Genomic DNA, 23,430 nt, shown 5'->3' with positions numbered 1-23,430 from the left:
TTACATTCTATAGTGGTCAGGCGCGAACGAACACCGCATAATTTTATTATACCATATTTCGTCAAACTGAAACATAATTATCAAAGTATACTTACGCAGATAGATATGAAAAGTCTTTATTAAAGTTTGTGCCTATTTCTATTCTATGGAGGCCAGGCGTGAACGCAGACCCCACAATTTTATTATACCATCCCTATTTAAGTTGAAGCATACTTATCAAAATATTCTTATGTACATCTATATCAAAAACACTTGTAAACGTTTTTTTTTTAATTTTTTATTTCCATATTTTGCAGACCAGGCGCGAACGCAGACCCCACAATTTTAATGAACCGCCGTTCTGCCAGATTAAACATACCCATTCCTGTGTCTCGATACATCGTCTATCATTATATGTAATCAGTTTTTTTTAAAATAGGAGCCTATTCGTGACCACACACACACACACACATTCAGCTTTATATTGTATATATATATATATATATATATATATATATATACACTAGCAGGGTGACCCGGCGTTGCCCAAGATTTCACACTTCCATATTTTTGTCATTGCCTGGCATTACTGGTTGTGCAGTAATAATGACTTGAATTTAAGTGTTAAATTGTAGCAACGGTCATAGAAACAAGCGTCTATAAGGGTGGCGACACTCGAACTCGAAACCTGACCGATAGGAATCAAAAAGATAGCATATGCAAATTAAGACGCGGTCGAATTTGAGCATATGAAAAGCAGGCACGTCTTTCATTAGGGAGGACATTCTTTTTGTTGATTCGGAGTCGTTTGAACGTATGGTTAATTCCCATGTCAGTGGGAAGAAAGAAATACGGATTTTCTAGGAACGTCGAAACAGGAAAAGAAAAAAGTTTTGCGTGTGTCGAGAACATTGAAAGCTGAAAAAAAACTTTTTTGCACGAACATTGTACGGTATTTGGCAGTTCAAAGGCAAACTTTAACTTCAACATTTCAAAAATTAAAACGTAATGTATCATTGTGCAATTGTGCTTTAAACAGAAACAATCATTTTGAACGCGCCCGTCATATTTAAAAACCTATTGTTGATTTTATATGTTGGGCCTTTCTGCTTGTGTGGTAATAAAGCTTCTTAAATGCACTTGTGATGTTAGGCTGTGTAAGGTGTTAACTTTTATCAAAATCACCTGTTCCTTCTTTCATTGGATTATTTCAATTATCGATACTTATCGAAGACATTCTGACACAAAACCTATCTAAGAACACTGTCAGGCATATAAAGTACCTTTCGTGTGAAATTTCATAAAAATCAACCCGGCCCTTTTGGAGTTCATAAAGAACGAATTCATAGACACACGGACAAAGTTCCTTTCATATAATAGTAGAGATAGAGATATATAAAATGTGGGTAACAGGATGTTCTGCTTCGAATTGTCAATTACAATACAACGTTTTATCTGTTTGGACAATTTCAATATCGATTTCTCTTCATGTTATTGTGAAAGGTGTGTAGGGGGCGGAATCAATAATGTCATTGTCTTTAGTTCTATTTAGCGTTGTCCGGGAGCAATAAGTATGAGATTACAGTATCACATTTAAGAGTGCTATCTCCAGTATATGTGCTACATTATTTTTTTTTTTTTTATCATCACATTAAAACAAAAAAGAATGAATAGGCTGAGCAGAGGATAAAAAAGAGGGTTAAAGAGAAAGACAGGAAAATGAAGAGGGGGGGGGGAGGTAAAGAGACGGCTGAAGAGTGAGGGAGAGATATAAGTTTTAATATAAAGATGTTCCTATTTACAATGCCTCCCCTCAGGAGAAAGTTAGACACCAGGGTCGTTTTTTAACGTGGAGAAAAGGAACAAAAATAAAAATTGTCTCAGTCGTGAAGGATTTCTCCTCCACTGACAGAGAACAAGAAATTGAAGTGCAACATCTGAAGGATCTTACATACATTATTTAACTTCTATTTAGTTTTATATGGTCCCGGGCAACGCCGATATCCTTGTTAGTCAATTATAGGAAGGGCGTTTGTCTGTTTGCATGTTTGAGCCCTGTTACATCAGAGAGAGAGAGAGAGAGAGAGAGAGAGAGAGAGAGAGAGAGAGAGAGAGAGACAAGTTTTAATATAAAGATGTTACACACATTATTTAACTTGTTTAGTTTTATACTAGTCTAGGTACCCGGCGTTGGGCGGGTGTTTGGAGGTGTGTGTTAAGCAAAAAAGAAAAAAAGTGGTAATAGGCAGGCAAGCTCGAACCTGTACTGAGAAGGAGGAAAAAAAGGTGAAAAAAAAAAGTGACGTCTTTGCCATTGCGTCCATCACCAAACTAGAAGTGGCGAAGGTTTAAATTAAGGATAGTCAATCGAAAACAGGAGATGACTTTCGAAAATATTGGCAAAAAAAAAAAAAAAAAAAACGACCCCTCCTTGTAAAAAAAAAAGTGCCCAGTTGAGGGTGAAGGAATTAATGTTTTTAGCCAATTTTTAAATATTTGTCGTCCGAAGTGTCAAGCTTCAAAACGATACCGATCTTGTGAAAATCCGTCACCTCTGTCAAAAGTTTTAGGCAAAAATAAAACAAACATACTTACATACATTTAAACGAACAGGTGAGATTTATATTATAGATGGCTCCGGGAAACGCCAGGTAGCCCTACTAGTATGTATACATGTATAAATATCGTTTTTAAAATTTTTGATCAAAGTTTCAACGGATTAATATGAAAAAACGCATCTTGGGTGTGTTTTTTTTTGTTTTGTTTTTTTGAATATTCATGAAACCATGTGACTAAGAGAAGAACACCCTTTATAATAAACTAGCAAGGGGTACCCGGCGTTGCCTGGGTGTTTGGAGGTGGGGGGGGGGTAAAAATAAAAGTAAGTATGATGATTGAACCCGTACCGTTGAGGGAAATTTGTAAATTAAAGTGTGGAAAAAAAACGTGCGACGTTAACCATTGCCCCACCGCAACATGCTAACGGAAATGCGTTTGAATTTATTTAATTACTTGGATTTAGCAGGTGCTCGTTTTAATGAGTTAATGAGGTCAAGTTTGACTGCGGGATAGTATTTACTGCTGAACAGTATTTATTTGCTCCCCCACCGAGCAAATTAGGCACAAGGCCGATTTTTAATGTGAGGAGTGAAGGGGAAATGGGGACCAACTCCCCGGGGAGTAGGGGAGCTGGATAGTGACAATTGGTATGAAGGGTTGCCCCTACATTGACCAAGGTCTTATCTGTGGGGTTGCCCCCACATAGGGTCTTTGCTTGCAGTATCTGCCGGGACAGATACTACACTTTGATCTTGGCCCGAAGGCCATGTCACGTTCGTGACCTGACAGTATTTACTGCTGAACGCTTTTTTTTCTCGCCCCCAAGATGTTATAGGAAAAAGACTAACCCACATGCGGTGAGCGACAAATGTTGAATATTTATCTTCTCGAAATCGAGCAAATTAAATAGACAGGCGAGCTTCGTTGTTAATTGTGAGATATTACGATTTATATGTGATATAAAAAGTTTTAAAAAGTTGTGAACCGACCGACCGCTTCTCTGAAAGAAGCCTTTTGTAGACATACAGAAAAAGCGAACACACATACATACATTTTCGCTTTTATATTTATAGACTGTACCACTGCTAGTGAAATAGTAAAAACAGTAAACGTGTATGTATGCCATCAAATGTATTTACTAACAGGTAAGACTACCCTAGGTGAAATTGACCTTTTTTCTTTTTTTTTCTTATTAATGAGTCACCGCTTATAAAAGCTAAAAGTCACTTTAGGTCAAAGGTTAATATTAGAGATAGATTGAGAGATGAATGATGATGAATATTATGAGAGGATTGAAAATAATGAATGGAATAAATAAAATTTGGTGACTTATAGAGACCATTTATGACGAGTATTCATTGATATCAGATTTAAAGATTACCAAGTTGTAGCCCCCAAGGAAGGTATCAGGTGGCAACAATTTCCACAGATAGCTTGTTTATTTGTTTTTTCCAGAGATGTTTCATTTGATGTTAGGTACAAGTAGGAAGAAAAGAAAGGGCTTTGTAGTGATGGTAGGAAAACGAGTTCATGCTGTGAAAATTCCTATTTACTTGTCTCCCTACAAGAGTAAATTAGACACACGGTCCATTTTTAATGTAGAGAGTATCCAGTAACCCCAAAAGGGACACTTTGGATTGGAAACAAAATAAAAAATTTCCCCAAGCTAGAAGGATTTCTCTTTCACTGACCGAGGACAGAATAGATAAATTAAGTGCAGCATCAAAACAGATACTACACTTTGTCCCTAACTGAAAGATCAAGTTTTTCAGGGAGAAATCAGATATTGAACCTCAGAACAGCCCTTTCCATAAGATTATTGGCAGCTAAGGAATAATTTCATATTCTCTCAAGCTTCCAAACTTGGGGCTTGAGTCGGATAATGATAGTATGTTCCTCCATTCAATAAAAAAATAAAGAAAAAAAATGTGAGATCGGATTGTATGGCTCAGAGAAGAAGGCAGATAGTATGCTGCACAGGTCAAAGGTTGGAAAGTAGGAAATGGCCTTGCATATTCAGATAATATACCATATTGGATCATATTATGTTTTCTGGATATAATTAAAAGACATACCTAAGACCAGCTATTTAAGATGATGTTTCATAGGCTGAAGTCATGGCAAGTGCTCGACTGAACTCCAATTTATGGTTTCCTCTAGCTAAACTTTCACAAAAACACTAGACTTGCTACAACCTCTATATACGATTTCCCCCATTTTCTATTTGTGCCTAAATCTAAATGCAGATTCCATGAACAAAGTTTCTTCCCGAGAATTACTCGCCTGTACAACACTGTTCCACTCTCCTGCTTATAACATCATATATATATATAACATTGTAGCTTTCAAATCAAATGTAAACAAGTTTTTGCCCCATAAATAATCCTTATCCTCGAGTGGCCTTTGGGCCTTCATAAGTGGTGACTCCCAAGTAAACAAAAAAAAAGTTTCTCTCCATAATACTTATTAAAAAAAAGAAATTTGAATGTAATACAAATAGGCATCTTGCTGCTCAACTCCCTACACTACCACCTTATGCATTCAAGTCGAGTAATTAAATTCAAGTAATTACATCTTTAACAAAGCAAAACTTAAGCAGAGCTCAACATTATTAAGAGGAGCAAATAATATTGAATGAAGGATAAGGAGTAAAAGTTATATGTGATTTATTATACCATCAGAGCGGTGGAAAAAGGTTGGGGGGAAAATTAAGAAAAAAAAATCTCTTTAGGTCATGTCATGGCATTTCGAAGCTAAATGCTTCTTCTCATCAGAAGAGGAGAAGGGCCAGAGTTGTGCAGGATGTAAGTGTGGAGAAAGCTGGGGTGGAATGAAGGAATAGGATAATGTAGTAAATAGTAATTGAAGGTGGATACAACATGTAGGGGTGGATCAAAGGAGTGGTAATAGTAGTATTAATTTTTAAGAGTTTTTTTTTTTTCTTGATTTTCCCCTTAGCTTTTCCTTGTTGTTTTAGGAATATGACAAAATTATGTGTAGCTTTTGTTTTTCATCTTTCATTGAATCTATATAATTATAAAACTCAGATCAGCTTGCTTGGGCGTTTGAGCATTCTATTCTCTTTCTGACTTCCACTTTCAAAGAATTTGTCTGCTTACCTATTTCATGGCCACCCGTCTTAAGTCGGATAATTAAAACCACTGTTGCTATTCAAAGCATACACAAGGTCAACAATATTTTTTTGTTTGTTTTAACTTATTTTAACATGTTTTCCTAACAAATAAATGTAATTTAACCCCATTGAATAAAATAAAAAAAAATGATTTAAATCTAAATATACAATATATAACTATAATCATATTTATAACCATATTTACTGCTTTTAGTAGAGCGCCTGTGGATTCTGACGATTTTCTTTTCAGGCCTTACTTAAAAAATATTTTCTGTTCAAGGAGATAGAAACTTGGTTTTAGTAGGGCTTCCTTAATTTTAATTAGTGCTTGCAGTAGTACTCTGGAAGCTTTCTGAGTTTTATTTAATCACATTTTCATTTTACCCTATAAGAGCCAACAGATATATATGGTGAATAACATAGGTCCATATTATGTGCTACCCAACCACACATCAGCCGGCAAAAAAAAGTAAGATCCAAAAACATTTAGTAAGGAAAAGAATTGCTCTACATAAAATTAAAAATTATTTTAAATAATACGATTGTGAAAGAGTTAGTGCATGTCAGTCTCAAGAATATGAACTTGGTAAAATCCTAAACTTTGGAACTTATTATGGAATATGTATTTTAGGCAACAGGATATGTAAAAGAGAATGAATAGGTTGGGCAGAGGATAAAGAGAGGGTTAAAGAACCAATTGGCAATCTACCTTGTTTGCGATAAATATGAGTTAAAAAATCAAGGCTTGATGAGATAGTGATTAGTATGTGTCTCTTCTCTTCTAAAAAAAAGAAAAAAAAGGTCAGGAGAGATTGTATATGGCCCAGAGAAGATGACAGATAGTATAGTACTCAAGCAAAAAGGAGGGAAAGCAGGAAATGTAAAATATTTGGGTCATATTGGGCCATATTATGGACCCTGGATGTAGTTTAAGGACATACCTAAGACCAGCTATATAGATAGGATTATGGTTAATAGGCTGAGCTCTCTCTCTCTCTCTCTCTCTCTCTCTCTCTCTCTCTCTCTCTCTCTCTCTCTCTCTCTCTCTGCAATATGCGTTAAAATGGAATACAGGAAAACGATTACACTTGAGAGCAAATCAGCAGCCAAATATAACCGAGTGTGTCTTCACGTTGAACTAATTAAATAATTCTGGAAAGAAAATTAGTTTTCTTAACTCTAAGTTTAGCCTTGCTTCAATATTCGCCATATTGATCCACCAGCTCAAGCGTCTGTTCAGATCATTGGATTGAAAGCAGCATCTGTTCAAGAGAGGTTACAAATCAAATCTTTACATTTTCTTTATTCCTTCATATTGATTTATTAAATTGAACTCTTGTAAGCATTTATTTACTAAAATAAGGCTTTTATCGGTACAGACGGTTAAAATAATATATAATTATTTTTCCATCTCTCCTGAACTCTCGTCCAATCTAATAATGCCACATCTGGGCTGGTGCATCTACCACTAGCCTTTCCTTTATATTATTTTTTTAGACATGAGCCAAAAAAAAATTCTCAAATCTAATTCTATTTAATATTTTCTACAGACTGAACTCTCCTCCATCCACTAAAAAAAACAAAAACAAAACAAAAAAACAATGACCGCTCATAGAAGTGCTAATTAAATTGACAATCCCTTCTGCAATTAAACTGTATTTGGTAAAAATAAACTTTTCTTTATGCCTAGCTTGTCCACTAAGTTCCAGTTTTGAATGTCCTGATATTATTTGTTTTATCGTTGTTCAATGTCATGTGGGAGCACTTTGGTGATCGTCTCATCAGTGGGTGTGATTCTGAATGGAAGTCAGACTCATCGAACCGTAACTGCTCAACTTTTTATTTGTGAGATTATCTCAAAGATAATATCTATGAAAACAGTCCTCAGACTATTCCTGAACTAAAGAGGGCCATCTCACAATAAAACCAGGACAGTTCCAAGAAAGGAGTATGTCAGAATTATTGGCAATATTGGGTGTTATATCCAGATGCACTTAAAATTGAATTGAAATAAAACAAAAACTGTTGGACATCCCTGGCTGAAACTTGGGGGACAAACCACGGTTGGTAACTTTGCTACTAGTTTATCACTCTTAGACATCACCCAAAAAAGAATCTCAAATATAAAACTTCAACTCCTGTCCCATCACTGCAGTGTTACATTCTCATGGCTGTTTTACAATTATTTTAATAGAATGTGTTCCTGATGAACTTATAGCACTTGTGCTCCCTTGATGCATATGCTCCTAACTTACCCGACAAAACAGCAAAATCCCATCCTTCACTGTTGAGGTCCCGTGATGTCGGAAACTCTACTACTCTAATAGTTTCTTCCCACAGACAGCTAGACTTGGGAATTTCCTCCCTGTTTCTTGCTTTTCTGACTGTACTAAAAAGGAAAAGTTTAAATGTAATGTAAACAGACATTTTGCAGCTCAACTCCCCACATACTCCCCTTTAGAAATGATCCCAATTAGTAGCCCTTCACGTCCAAGTGGCAATACGTCCTGTTTGGAGTGAAAAAGAATTTTTTTAAAATATATATATATTTATTAAAGCAGCAGTGACAATATGTGTATGGTCTAGAATATGGTTCAGAAAAGCTAGACAAATATACAAGATAATGCATAATTAGAGTTTCTCCTAATTTAAAAAAAAAGGGGGGCTGGTCTCTATAAGTAAATGTTTGTAAACAAACCAAAAGATTCCCGAATCAAAGTCTGCAGTAAACGGTGTTAGGTCAAAATTGGTTGCTGATATTAAAGACTTCCTGTTTTGGTTAAAAATAAGTAATGAAATAGATGTTATAGAAAAGCAAAAAAATAGTTTTGTACTAATTTTTATTTTAAAAAATTTTGTTTACAAAAATAAGTATCCAAGTGGGTGGTTTAAGTAAGGTTTTGGGGTGGGGGTTTGGAATCTATAATATAAATCTCATCTGTCTGTTTAAATGTATGTATGTATGTTTGTATGTCTGCCTAAAACTTTCGACAGAGGCGACAGATTTTCACGAGATCAGCATCGTTTTGAAGCTCGACCCTTTGGACACAAATATAAAAAAAAAATTGGCTAAAAAACTTAATCCCTTCACTCTCAACTGGGCACTTTTCTATAGGGAGAGGTTGTTTTTTCACTGATATTTTCGAAAGGCATTTCCTTTTTTGATTGCCTGGCCTTAATTTAAAAATTCGTCACTTCCGGTTTGGCGATGGGGGAAACGGCAAAGACGTCACTTTTTTTTTTTTTTTTTATATATATATTCTTTTCCTCCTTCGTGGTACGGGTTCGAGCCAGCCTGCCTACTACCACTTTTTTTTTTTTTTTTCTCAACACACACCTCCAAACACTCGGGCAACGCCAGGCACTCAGGCTAGTATATAATAAAATGTTTTTGTTTTTTATGGATGGGGTGGATAATCAAATAGTTAATTTTATTTTCTTTCTGAAATCTAATGAAAACAAAAAGATTAATATATTTTTAAGGGGACCACAAAAAATATATTCCTGTCCCTCCCCCCTCTCTCTCTCTCTCTCTCTCTCTCTCTCCCTCCCTCTCTCTCTCTCCCCCTCTCTCTCTCTCTCTCTCTCTCTTCATTTTGGTCATACTACCATTTCATCTTTGAACTCTTGAGTCATGCTATCTGTCTTCTCTTATCTTTAGGACATATTATCTGACCTTTGCTCTCATACGTGGGCCATATTATCTAGCCTCATCTCTCCTTTTTAAGACACTATCTGGCCCTTTCTCTCCTTTTTTGAAGCCTATCTGGCCTTTTCTATTTTTGTTTTTTAGACATTATCAGGCTTTTTCTCTCTTTGAGCCGTATTATCCGACCTCATCTCTAATCTGAGCAATATTATCTGTCATCTCTCGTCTTTGGGCCATATTATCTGGTATCCTCCCTTTAAGCCATACTGTATACTTTATTTTTCCCTTTAGCTCTACTTATTCAAAGTATGGAAATAAAACATGATAAATAAAACTTTTTAAAAAATTTCAAATGCTAACCTACTTTTAGAACCGAAAGACGTAAACCTATAAACGAACCTATGATTGATACATATGCTTTTCAGTTTTATTGAAGAGATATTGATTTGATTTCCATTATTTTTCAAACAAATCTTCACTCTGCATATAAATTGAAATGTACTATATATATATATATATATATATATATATATATATATATATATATATATATATAAAACACAAAATGAAAAAGAACAGTATATAAATGGAAATCCATGCATAGTTTTAATTATTGATTGATAGGAAGATTCAACTGCTGATGCAATAGTTAAATTGGCCATGTTTAAAATAAAATTTTAAAATATTGTTCAACATTTTCTTTTTTTTTCTTTTCTTTTTTCTTTTTTTTTCAGTATTCGATTTCGTTTTTCGTTTCTTTTCTTTGTTTTTTTTTTTCACTTGTTGAAAAGCTTTTCTCTTTTCTTTTCTGTTCTATCTTAAGTAATCGATGTTTATGGATGTGCACTTTTTGATAATTCTCTAAATAAGTCAACTATTTTGGTTTCCGTTTGAAGTCAGGCTAACCTTTCATGGTTTTGTTTAACCACTAATATTGAGTGCACAATGCACAACTTTAGCAAAAGCAAAACATTCTCAACAGACACTTGTCTAGCTACAACCACTATCAATAAATTCTTTTACTCTATTTGTGACTACAACGAAACGAAAATTCCATGAACAAATTTTCTTTCCTAGAACTGTTCGTCTGTGGAACACAATACTGCCCGTCTGCTTTCCAGCTGAATATAACATGGTCGTTTTCAAGTTCAATGTAAACAAGTTCTTATTGAGCCGCTCTCTTGAATAATGAAATCCTACCAATGTATTACAAAAGGAAAATAACAGCTATATTAAACGAGTTGCAATAGCTTCTTTCAAAGAACTACAGATTTATGAAACTCTCTTCCTGCTGACTGTTTTCCTCCTTCATAGAGAACCCCCCTTTTTTTTTCAAGATTAAGGTCAATAAGCATCTCCTGTTTTTGCATTAATTATCTTTTGTTCTCTTTGGCTTCTTACATTAAGTTGCTTCACGCTTTGTCTGCAGCAAGTTCCATAAAAATACAAAAAATGTCCAGCATTTCTACCTCTATCATTATATAAAAGATACTTTGTGAGTGAATTCCCTATGGTCTCCAAAACAGCTGGGCAGATTTTTATGAAATTTCACATAAAGGTACTTTATGCACCTGGAAATGTTCTTTGATAGATTTTTTATCGGAATGTCTTTGATAAGTATCGATAATCGAAATAATCCAATGAAAGAAAGAACAGCCGATTTTGATAAAAGATAACACCTTACACAGCCTAACATCACAAGTATATTTGAGAAGTTTTATTACCACACAAGCCGAAAGGTCTGACATATAAAATCAACAATAAGTTCTTTGATATGATAGGGGTGAGTTCAATGTTTTGGTTTAGAGTACAACTGCACCATGGCAGTTGACTTTTTCATTTTAAACTTTCATTCAAGCTCTTATATATAAAAATTTTTATAAAAGCCATAGTAGGTTCTCTGTTGTACAATGTTGACTGCGGGGAGGCATGTAAAGTTTCCTCCTGTTGTACTGCGATGAGCCCCCAACTCAGCAGACAATCAATTGATTTGATTGAAAAATAGGTGATTCACCAATTTCGATGACAATAAAATATGGGAGTGTGAAACATTCGTTGATCATCATAAATAGTAGGATACTCTTATGGGACTGCTACCTACCTATTGATGCACTCTTCCAAATCCTATATTAACCGAAAGTCAAATATTCTTGGGAATATTGGATTTTACTGATATCCGACTGACTTGTAAGCTTATCTTATGTCAGCACTTTTCTCTGTATCTTGCTCCTTTTCCAATATATCTTTAAAACCTGTTCCAAGTTGTCTTTCATGATCCGAATGTCTTTAAAATCTGTTCCAATTGTCTTTCATGATCCCAATGTCTTTAAAACCTGTTCCAAGTTGTCTTTCATGATCCGAATGTCTTTAAAATCTGTTCCAAGTTGTCTTTCATGATCCAAATGTCTTTAAAATCTATTCCAAGTTGTCTTTCATGATCGGAATGTCTTTAAAACCTGTTCCAAGTTGTCTTTCATGATCCCAATCTGGGTGCACATTAGCCCTTCACTCTTCAACACCCACACGACAATCAAACTAACTGCCACTAACAAATGTCTTATATATCTGTAGCATTCATATTCTTTGTGCAGTTTTGACATTTTGAGAGCTGTGAGTGCCTCGGACTTGTTGGACAGTCTGCAGTGTGATAAACGACCCCGTCCCCATGTATATAATGGTGGATGTATTTAATGGTTGAGGAATGTAAAAGACAAAAGGTCGCATAATGAAGACGAAAATACACCGTTATATATCAACGAAACAAATGCAATTTATTTACATAAATATACAGGAAAGAGTGATGGAAAGAATAAGAGTTCAGTGAAAGATGAGTAACGTTACTTGCGGTTGACTGGCTAGTCAGGACGCGGTGGTGGCTCATGGCTACATCGGAGGAGCGGTGTTTGTCACATCTTGACTGGTCGAGCGTTCAGCGGAAAAGAGAGTGAAATATGAGAAACAGGAAGTGACGTAGCTGGGTCGCTCTTCTTAGTTAAAGGGCGACAATCGAGTAAGGCTGAGAGTTTTCAACTCCCACAGACTCCAATGGGGCAACACTAGACAGCATCTCACACCTGCTATCCATGCAGTCCTGTTCAGAGTATTGCATGCAGTTATAAATAAATTTCACTTTATGACTGGCTTGTCCACCAGTTTCAGTCAGGGATGTCCAGCAGTTTTTGTTTTATCGCAATTCAATTATAAATACAACTTTATGCAAATTTTTCAATGAAAATTCAGCTTACTGCTCCATCGCATCGTTTTATTGATTTTTATTTTGTCTTTTCTCTTTCTAGATGTGGCCATGTCCTGGGCAGTATGTGAAAGCAATCTATGACTTTGAGAGCAGTTACCCAAGCGAGCTGAACTTGAAGAAAGGCGACATTGTGCTGGTGACCACAGTCGTGAACGAGAACTGGCTATGTGGCAAATTAGGCAATCAGGAAGGAAACTTCCCAGTGAGTTTTGTCGGGAAGTTGGTCCTTCCGTCCATCCAGAAAGGACAAAAAGTCTTTGCTGCCATCGAGAACTTCCATGCACAAGAAGAAGGAGATTTGGATTTCTGCAAAGGTTAAGAAATATTATTTGTCCTTTATTCTTTGTTTCAATACTTGCCTAAATTCTTTTATTTATTTATTTTTTTTTTGAACTTCGGTTGTTTCTTTAAATAAAAAAAGATTAATCTTTTTTCAACTACATTAAAGTAGAATCTTCAATGAATATTTGGACAGAAAAAACTAATAACACTCAACAACTATAAGTTTATTTACATTTCTATAAAAATAGGGTTTATTGTATCTTAAATATACAACTGATCCAAATGAGATAAATTAATAAGTACTAATAAATACTCAGAAAGTAATATTGTGCTACATAGTTCAATACAAATAAAAAATCACATTTAATTTACTCCTTTAGTCCAGCACCTCTTGAAAGACATTCTTTTTTTTCCCTCCATTGTTTCTTTAAAATTTTCCTTTTTTTACGTAACATTTTGCTGACTTTGTCTTTCAGCTGCATGTCGAAATGACTATGAAATTCTTTCTCACACCATAACAACAATGATCATATATTATTATAATGATAGTCGAAAACTATGCTACATCAAAGGGAGGTCATTCTCATATTCTTGTCCAGCATTGCCTCATTGATCTTTTTAAAGCCAAATTTTGTGAATTTAGCCTTTTTTTTTTTTTTTTTTAATGCAATTTGGCCTTCAAAAATTGTATTTGGCCTTTTTTTTTTTTTCAAAGCATAACATGGGGACTAACTAAGGAAGGAACAAACATTATATTATATAGTATATTAGGATAAGATAAATCTGACAGAATGAAAACAAAAGGAAGACAAAAAATTAAAAGTTTTGCTCTCATATTGCAAAAGCTTTTTCAGAAGTTTTTTTTTTTTTTTTGCTGCAGATAACAAACCATCTTTGTTAGCAGCAGCAAATAACAGTGAATATTGGTAAAAGTATAATATTATATTTTTCATAATAATAAATACTGCCAATTGTATAATATTATTTTTCTTATAATAGTGAATATTGGTAATAGTATAATATTATTTTTCTTATAAATGCATAATAAATAAAATTATTAATATAAAAACAGAAATGCAAAAGTATAGGAAATCATGGAAACTGTGAACATTTATTATTTTGATCCCTCTACAAAGGAGGGATTGGACCTAGTAACTCACTCCCGTTCGTTTGTTAGCACTTCTTTTAATAATCATGCCTTGTTTTTTGTTTTTTTTTAATTTTTCACAAACTTTAGTCATGATAAAAGTAAATTTTTGCCAGAGTGGATTTTCCTGGATAACTGTGGTTGCCCTCGAATCGTTTATCCATTCATTTGTTTGCAGTTTTCTCAATAATCACACTTTGGATTTTTTTTTTTTTTTAATTTTGCACAAACATTAGTCATGGTGAGAGTAAATTTTTCACTCATTAAGGGGGAATCCGCATGCTAGGCTTGTTTATCAAAAAAAAAATAATCACATTAAAAAGCACTAACTTAATGTAAGATTACATTAACAGCACTTACAATCGAGTTCGATATTACTTAAAACAAAAATGTAGTGCCTTCGTAAATAATGCCATTCTTTTTGCTTAATTATAAACATCCTTTCCTGCACTCTGGACAAATATAACAAAAATGAACATTTCTTCACTTGAGAGGGTTTATGCTGTCATATCAATATTATGGCTTTTCGATTTTTAGCAAGAAAAAAATGTGACACAAAAATAAAAGTAAACATTTGTTAAAAATTATTTTAATTCAACCATGTTTAATAAAATAAATCCTAAATAGGGGTGATACTGCCAAAATCAATATCACTATAAATATCAGTTATCGATTAATGCAATTGGTTATTCTTTTTTATTCTTTCTTCTATTTTTTTTTTACTTTAATACGATTTACGAGGTACCTTCAATAATTTTGGAAACTTATTGAAGGCACTTTGTAAATCGTATTTAAGTTTAAAAAAATAGAAGAAAAAATAAAACAGAATAACCAGTTGCATTAATCGATAGCTGATATTTATAGTGATATTGATTTTGGCAGTATCACCCCTATTAAGGATTTTTTTTATTAAACATGGTTGAATTAAAATAATTTTTAACAGTGGCTATCTAGCATTGCGTCTTTCATAACGATAATATCGTGGGGTTTCCATTTATGCTGAACGTCCACAGAATGCCCAGCAGCAATATATTACACGTGAAAGATGCTGCTGTGGAATTTTCACAGGTCTCACTAGTATAAAAATGATTGAGTAACTACTTTGGCAAGCAATGCTTTAATTTTGTGCAGACCAGTTTGGTGATTTTTTACCGTACCTTAATGAACTGTTTTCGTTATGAAAGACGCAATGCTAGATAGCCACTAACAGCTTGGCTGCACAAGATGGACAGCTTTGCAAGGACACAATACTGGATTCTATGAATAAGTGTTTGCTCCGCTGTGTATGTGTGGCCATATTTATTCTGACAATGCTCGATCTTTTAAATTATTTTAATTCAACTATATTTAATAAATAAAAAAAAATCCTAGCATTTAAAAAAAGTTTTTTAAGTTTTATTTATCATGTTTTATTTCCATACTTTGAATAAGTAGAGCTAAAGGAAAAAATAAAGTATCCAGTGTGGCTTAAATGGAGGATACCAGATAATATGGCCCAAAGACGAGAGATGACAGATAATATGGCTCAGATTAGAGATGAGGTCGGATAATACAGCTCAAAGAGAGAAAAAGCCTGATAATGTCTAAAAAGTAAAAATAGAAAAGGCCAGATAGGCCTCAAAAAAGGAGAGAAAGGGCCAGATAATGTCTTAAAAAGGAGAGAAAAGGCTAGATAATATAGCTCAGGTGAGAAAAAAGGCCAGATAATATGATCCAAAGATGAGAGATGAGGCTAGATAATATGGCCCACGTATGAGAGAAAAGGTCAGATAATATGTCCTAAAGATAAGAGAAGACAGATAGCATGACTCAAGAGTTCAAAGATGAAATGGTAGTATGACCAAAATGAAGAGAGAGAGAGAGAGAAAGAGAGGGGGGAGGGACAGGAATATATTATGTGGTCCCCTTAAAAATATATTAATCTTTTTGTTTTTATTATATTTCAGAAAGAAAATAAAATCGACTATTTGATTATCCACCCCATCCATAAAAAACAAAAACATTTTATTATATACTAGCCTGAGTGCCTGGCGTTGCCCGGGTGTTTGGAGGTGTGTGTTGAGAAAAAAAAAAAAAAAAGTGGTAGTAGGCAGGTAGGCTCGAACCCGTACCACGGAGGAGGAAAAGAATATGAAAAAAAACAAACAAAAAAAAAAACACTTCATTAAGGTACGATAAAAATCACCAAACTGGTCTGCACAAAATAAAAGCGTTGCTTGCCAAAGTAGTTACTCAATCATTTTTATACTAGCGAGACCTGTGAAAATTCCACAGCAGCATCTTTCACATGTAATATATTGCTGCTGAGCATTCTGTGGATGTTCAGCATAAATGGAAATCCCACGATATTATTGTAGCCCTTTTGTTAAAACTGCAAAAGTATTTATCTAAGCAATCTGGTTAATGTAGTGTCAGAATATATCTGGTTATTATGGTTTATCTCCAATATCCTTGTAGGAGTCTGTGATATATTTCCATTGTATGGACGCCCAGCATTAATGGAGATTCCACAATATCATTATAGCATCTTTATTAAGACATTTATTATTTATTATTAGACAACAGAAACTACCCTTGGATCCTAGCCAGAAGACCAAGAAGGTCTATTTTAGTTTCACGTACATCCCAAAAACGACGTCATATTTTCTTTTTTATTAAATTTTTTTTTTTTTTACATTGCGTTTTCAGTGATCGGGAGATCCTATTTATTAAAAAGGAGGATAGAAGGTGATAACATACTACGAACATTAAATTCGTATCTATATACAAATTTAATGTTCGTAGTTAGGTATTACCTTGTATCCTCTTTTTTTAATAAATAGGATCTCCCGAGCAAATAATTTATAATATGGAAATCATGACACACATACGTACGTATGTATGTACATAGTTAAAGGTACTACGGTATTAATATATAACTATCTTGACCTGTGGAAATTCCACAGTGGACTCTTTCATATGTAATATATTGATGTTGGCATTTTTGTGGATATTCAGCATAAATGGAGACACCCTGATATTATTGTACCTATTTACTATGCCTCCCCACGGGACAGAGTTAGACACCAGGGTCGTTTTTTAACGTGGAGAAAAGGTACAAAAATAAAAATTGTCTCAGTCGTGAAGGATTTCTCCTCCACCGAAAGAGAACAAGAAATAGAAGTGCAGCATCTGAAGAACAGATACTGCACTTTGATCTTGTCCCGAAATTGTAGCTCTTTTGTTAAAACTGCAAAAGTATTTATCTAAGTTAGCAGGGATGCCTCGGCGTAGCCCGGTCGTAAAATATGCTTAAATATAATATTTTACTTTATGCACATTTTGTATATATTATTATAGATTCTATTTTTTATTGATTCTTATATATAATAGAGTTGTGATTTTTAAAAAAAATACATATATCCATATGACTTGGGTGCATCAGCTTGAATCGAAACCGAAACCAAAACTCATTAAGGAAAAAAAAAAGAAAAAGTGTGTATATATATATATATATATATATATATATATATATATATATATATATATATATATATATATAAACTTGATTTCCTTTAGCTATAATCGAAATTGAAATCAACATTTATGGTAAATCTATATATATAAAAGGCAAATGCGCACGCGCATTTTTTGTGTCTCGAAAAGGCTTTTTTCGCCGAAGGTCCTGAGGGGGTTACTCTCGCTTAGAACTGTTTATATAGCCCCTAGATCATAATATGTATGATTTGCAAACACACGTTGCGTCTAGATTTATTTACGTCGATTTTTACAAAATTACTGCTATTTCAGCCTGTCTTGTGTTCGTTCAGCTTTTTTGTATAAAAAACTATTTCAAAGCTAAGATTTGTTCCCGGCAATCGCACCGGAGAACGTCCAGAAGCAATCAGCTTTGATCAATGTGGAGCCAAACTCTTTATATCAGACAATTGCTAATTAATCTGGACAATGGAGAGCTGGTCCCCCCCAACATCTTGGGGAAACAATCAGCCAAAGTTGGGTAAACAAACCCAAAAGCTGCCCTCGCAGTAAAAGTTAACTCCGCTACTTCTATTTGACCTCATTAATGAGGTCAAATAGAAGTAGCGAAGTTGACTTTTATTGCGGGCACGTGTCAATTCTGTTTTTAATACTTAAATAAATAAATTCAAACGTGTTTCAGTTGCTCTTTGTTGGCCGAGTGGGTAACGTGTCAGGCTTTTTGCACACTTTCTTTTCCACCGTCGCCTCAAGACTTCGGGTTCGATCCTAACTACTTACCAAAACTGTTTTTTTCTTCTTTTTTTTTTTTTTTTTTTTTTTTTAAAGCCCACCCGCCCCAAGCACAAACACCCGGGCAACGATTTTTTTTTTTAAAGAAGTTTTAACATTGTTTTTTTTTTTAATATTTAAACAGGGTTCTTACTTTGCTTATTCTTTTGTTTTGAACACGCACACCTCTAAAACACCCGGGCAACGCCAGGTACCCCCTGCTAGTTATTTATAAAAAAATAGATGACTTGCGTGCCATCAGCTATAATCGAAACCGAAACCAAAACTTATAAAGAACTCTTGATAAAATTATTTTTCACCTGTCTGTTTAAATGTATGTATCTATGTTTGTATGTCTGCCTAAAACTTTCGACAGAGGGGACGGATTTTCACAAGATTGGTATCGTTTTGAAGCTGAATCCTTCGGACGACAAATATCGAAAAATTGGCTAAAAACATTCATTCCTTCATCTTCAACTGGACACTTTTCTACAAGGAGGGGTCGCTTTTTTCGCCAATATTTTCAAAAGTCATCCCCTCTTTTCGATTGACTAGCCTTAATTTAAACCTTTGCCACTTCCAGTTTGGCGATGAATGCAAAGACAAAGACATCACTTTTTTCTTTTCACATTCTTTTCCTCCTTCACGATACGGGTTCGAGCCTGTCTGCCTTCTACCACGTTTTTTTATGCTCAACACACACCTCCAAACACCCGGGCAATGCTGGGCACCCAGGCTAGTAACAATTAAACGATAGTCATTCAGAAGAAAACAGATGTAAGTGTGACACACAAAATAACACACACACTATCGTATTAATATATAGATTTTTTTTTACTCTGCGTGAGACGCCAAAAATTCCTCTAACGTCACTTCCTTTTTTTTTATATGCACCAGAAAGTGGGAGAAAGAATATTCCATGTGTTAACCATGCGGTTTCTAACTGGCTATGGCTTTGTTTGTTTGTTTGTTTTGGGTTTTTTAGTTGGGTTTTTTTTTTGTTTTTTTTTTTACACTAACCAATGTTTCATTTAAAACTAATTTGTTCAGGAGCAATGCAAAAAACCATTTCAATACAAATATCGGCCACTGATTGATGTAATCGACTTTTATTTTCTTTTTTAACTAACACATGGTTTGATTAAAAAAAAATGTCTCATTATAAATATTGGTTATCTCTTGATGAAATTGGTTGTTGTTATTATTATTACTTCTTTTACTAACACACAGTTTAATTAAAAATACATTTGGAAGTAAAGCCGAAACAAATTTCAATCTAAATATTGACTTGCGATTACTTTTTTTTTTCTTTTTCTTGTTTAAATACCTGATTTATTTATAAATAAAATGTCCACTATGATTATCGCTTATCGCTTTATTCAGCTGTTTTTTTTTTTTGTTTTTGTTTTTTTTGTTTTTTTCCTATTTTACATAACACATGGTTTCATTAAAAATCAGTTTCTTGGGAGTATTATCGGAATTATTTATATCGTTTATACTACAAAATAATCTTAATTCCTAGTTTCAGTATACACTGGTGATGTTGACGATCATTAAAACTGGCTATATTTTATTTCTTTCTTATTTTTAACTAGCAGTAATAACATATTTCTATTAAAACTTTTATCTCTCCACCTCTTTCTATCTTTTTCTCTTCTTCCCTTCCTCAGTTTTTTCTCTCTCTCTCCTCAGCCCCCTCTTTCTTCTCTACCTAGCCCATTCCTCTTTAGCTGTGCATACACACACTAACAGACAAATCTCCTTTATATAATAAATTCCTTAGGTAATGAGTCGGCATTTTCTTTCCAAATTAATAATACTGAAAAATAGATTTCCATGTTTACCCTTAAAAAATTAATAATTTTTCTAAATTTTAGATATTATTCATCTAGGGCTGTCGCGTGTTGAGACTATACAGACACACACACACACGGCAGACTAAATTGCCAAGTGATGAGTGCAAACTTGTGAAAACTGACGTTGCCAGAGGTGAATAAGTCAAGTAGTTGACCTTACAGTTATCGGGGTTAAACACCTGTGAGAGAACAGGGCGATATAAACAAGGGAGGAGAAAAAAGAGTCAGTCAGAGTGCGATGTTAGCCACGAGCATGCACGTCACTGCTGTGTTACTGAAATTCACCCATCTCCTGCTCTCCCTCCTGTCTACGGACTGAAGTGTGCAACACAAAGCAAAAGATAATAAAGTAATTTAAGGATTTTGTTGTCGCAAGTTTTTTTTTCTTGGCTGACGAGAAACTACTATTTATTCAACCCAGCTACATCGCAGGGAAACACTGATCAAGAATATACAAACTTTGTGGCTATTTGTTTTGTAGTTTTTGACTTTAAGCTGGATATACAAACATACACACAGACATTCTCTTTTTATATGAGGTAACCTGGTTTAATTACAAATAAATTGCTGACAAGTAATGCCGAAAACCACTCTTTTTATGGAAATCGCTTCAGACAGGACATGAAGCCATTTGATCTAAAGTGATAAAAATAAATTTTTAAAAATACTTCAAAATCAAAAACCAACTTACAATAAGTATTAAATAGATAGATTCTGACCCAGAAAATAGCAATTCTTCCCCCTTTGTCAGAAACATCGCCCATAGAATTTGTTTAAATATGGGCTATGACACTATCACTATTACCACCAGCATTTCTGTCTATTTCTGCCATACTTAAAAATATTTCCACTGTGGTTAGCTGGTGTGATGTTATTGCATCATCTTTGTTTAAACTGAAATTTACGTATCTAACTGTAACAGAGCACGGACGCGCGTATAGCAGCTGTAAGCAAATGACCAAGCCATGTACAAGATGATGTCGCAGCAAGTAAAAAGATTATAAAATAATGTATGCGCAGCCAATAATCACGTTTTATTTTGGGAAAGTACCCGGAAATAAATGTTGTTGTTTCATTGGGAAGAAAGTGAGTTGAGTTTTTCCTTATCATTGTTCCTTGCGTTGGAGTCTACAATGTGTTGGGTTCCTACATATTAACACGTATAAAACATTACATAAATATGCTGTTTAATATGGTTTCAGAATATATCTGGTTATGTGAGTCCATCTCCAAAGCTGTAGGAGTTTGTGACATATTTCCATTTGATGGACATCCACCACCAACGTAAACTTTACATCGTTGAACAGATACTATGCTTTGATCCTATCCAAAAGTTGTATCATTCATCTGTTGTATATTATTCATCTAGGGCTGTCGCGTGTTATTATTCTACCAGTTTTATTCAAACTGAAGCATGTTTATCTGAGTACTATGCCAATGCAGTTTCCTCTTCAAAGCCTTTAAAGGAATTTGTGACATATTTCTATTCTATGGAAGTCAGACTCGGGAACCAAACCTGCAATATTATTGTACCAGTTTTAAACAGACTAAAGGCCAAGAAAAACCTAAGAAGTAATAAGGATAGATTTAAGTGAAATGCCTTTACAATGCAATTCCAATGAGGCTGCTCAGGCATTTTTATAGGCCTCTGCACACTAATCTTAGTGCACTTTGATCCAAACTACAGGCCAAGAATGTGTATTTTATTTTGAATTTCATGCTCGACACAACAGCAACATCAGATTATTTATTTATTTTTTTTTAATTAGTTTATTTTTTTTTACATTGCATTTCTGGTGAAACAAAATATTGTGTTTTTCTTTTTTTCAATCGTTTTGTTGTCTATTGAGATATTATTTCTAGAAGAGGAGAGATTTTGTATTTATCTTTGTTCACTTTTGTCCCCCAATTTCTCACTACAAGGTTTCAAGCTCAGAAGTTGAAAGGTTCAACTTATCAAACTATGTTAATTTTAATTCATGTTTCATTATTTCATTTATTTTCGCGCGCGCGCGTGTGTGAACATGCACAATACATACACAAATATACATACTCCATTTTTTTGCCTGTGAGGAGAATTCCTTCTCTTGGAACCAAGTACTTCCTATTTGGCGAATGAATGAGACAAAGAATGATTTATTTTTTTCAAGTTACTCATGCAAAAATGTGAAGAGATACACAAGTGCTTACAAGTGTTCAGCAACATTGACAAAAACTCTTTTATCTGTTGAAATCATTCGGTTTGTTTCAATATGTTCTTTTATTTATTTCTGTCTAATAAAAGAATCAAATGGAATGTAAATATTGGTAAAAGCTTTTTGTATGATTGAAGCTTGTAAATTTTATTGAGATTCTATTTTTATTATCTCTTTAACCTTTCTAAAAGATATCTAACTAAATTAACTGTTCAAGTGTTTTTGTTCTTTATTTCAAATCAACGCATTCTTAGAAGCATTCTTGAGGTAAATTTTAATAAAAATTCTTTTGTGTTTCTTACTATTGCTATATTAATAAAATTGTGATCACAGTGAGAAGAAGCAAAGTTCTTTGATACTATAAACAAATAATATTAAATATTACCAATAAAACAAAACAAACACAAATTACGAAATCTTCTATGATTGGAGTGGATTCAAGCTCAGAAAAAGAAAAAAAAAATTTTACAGCATTACTCGGTTTTCTAATAATGCTTTCAAAAGGATGTGATTAAATCCTATACAAATTTTTTTATTTCAACCATTTTGAATATTATCTTCAGAAGATGAAAAGATTTTGCATTTGTCTGGGTTCACTTTTGTCTCCCAGGTTCTCTGACAAGAGGCTTCAAGCTCCGTAGAGCGCTTCAAACTTGAAACAAAACTTTTATCAGATATCTGGATTCAGCATTAAATAACCCCAAAAGAGTAGATCTGTCTTAAATAATTGGGTGCCTATTTAGAATTACACTTATTTAAAAAATGAAAACAAAATGCAGAAATATCTTTATAGTATACATACTCGCCATGGAATGAAGATGTCATATTTAAAAAATCACATAAATTGATTAAATATTTATTTTTAATTAAAACAAATAAAAATTTATGAATTTTAGCAATTTTGATACTAAATGTATCCATTATAAGGTTGATTTGGATCTCGCTAGGTCGAATTGAGTTGTCTCCCTCATATTTATTCAGCATGGCCGATCAAAATTTTAAATCTCGCCTCCATCATTAAATTTGATTTTCTTAGTTTAAAATAAATTGATTAATTTACATGATTTTTGGGAAATGACACCTTCATTCTGTGATGAGTACGTACACATAAAGATTTTTTCTGTAT

General features: G+C 33.8%; 1 protein-coding gene across 2 annotated transcripts in view; it reads left to right on the top strand.

Moving 5' to 3' along the window:
• Positions 1-23,430, top strand: part of LOC145252569 (dynamin-binding protein-like) — a 666,835-nt gene that overhangs the window by 409,518 nt on the left and 233,887 nt on the right. For both annotated transcript variants that reach the window (XM_080112187.1, XM_080112186.1), the window contains exon 3: positions 12,617-12,890. In XM_080112187.1, the coding sequence (XP_079968313.1) occupies positions 12,617-12,890 (274 nt within the window). The remainder of the gene's footprint in view (positions 1-12,616; positions 12,891-23,430) is intronic.

This window comes from Euprymna scolopes, chromosome 29, assembly GCF_053919585.1.
Source record: "Euprymna scolopes isolate OS-2025 chromosome 29, ASM5391958v1, whole genome shotgun sequence".
Lineage (NCBI taxonomy): Eukaryota > Metazoa > Mollusca > Cephalopoda > Sepiida > Sepiolidae > Euprymna > Euprymna scolopes.
The sequence above is the reverse complement of the archived record's forward strand: the minus strand, read 5'-3'. Positions and strand labels throughout refer to the sequence as shown.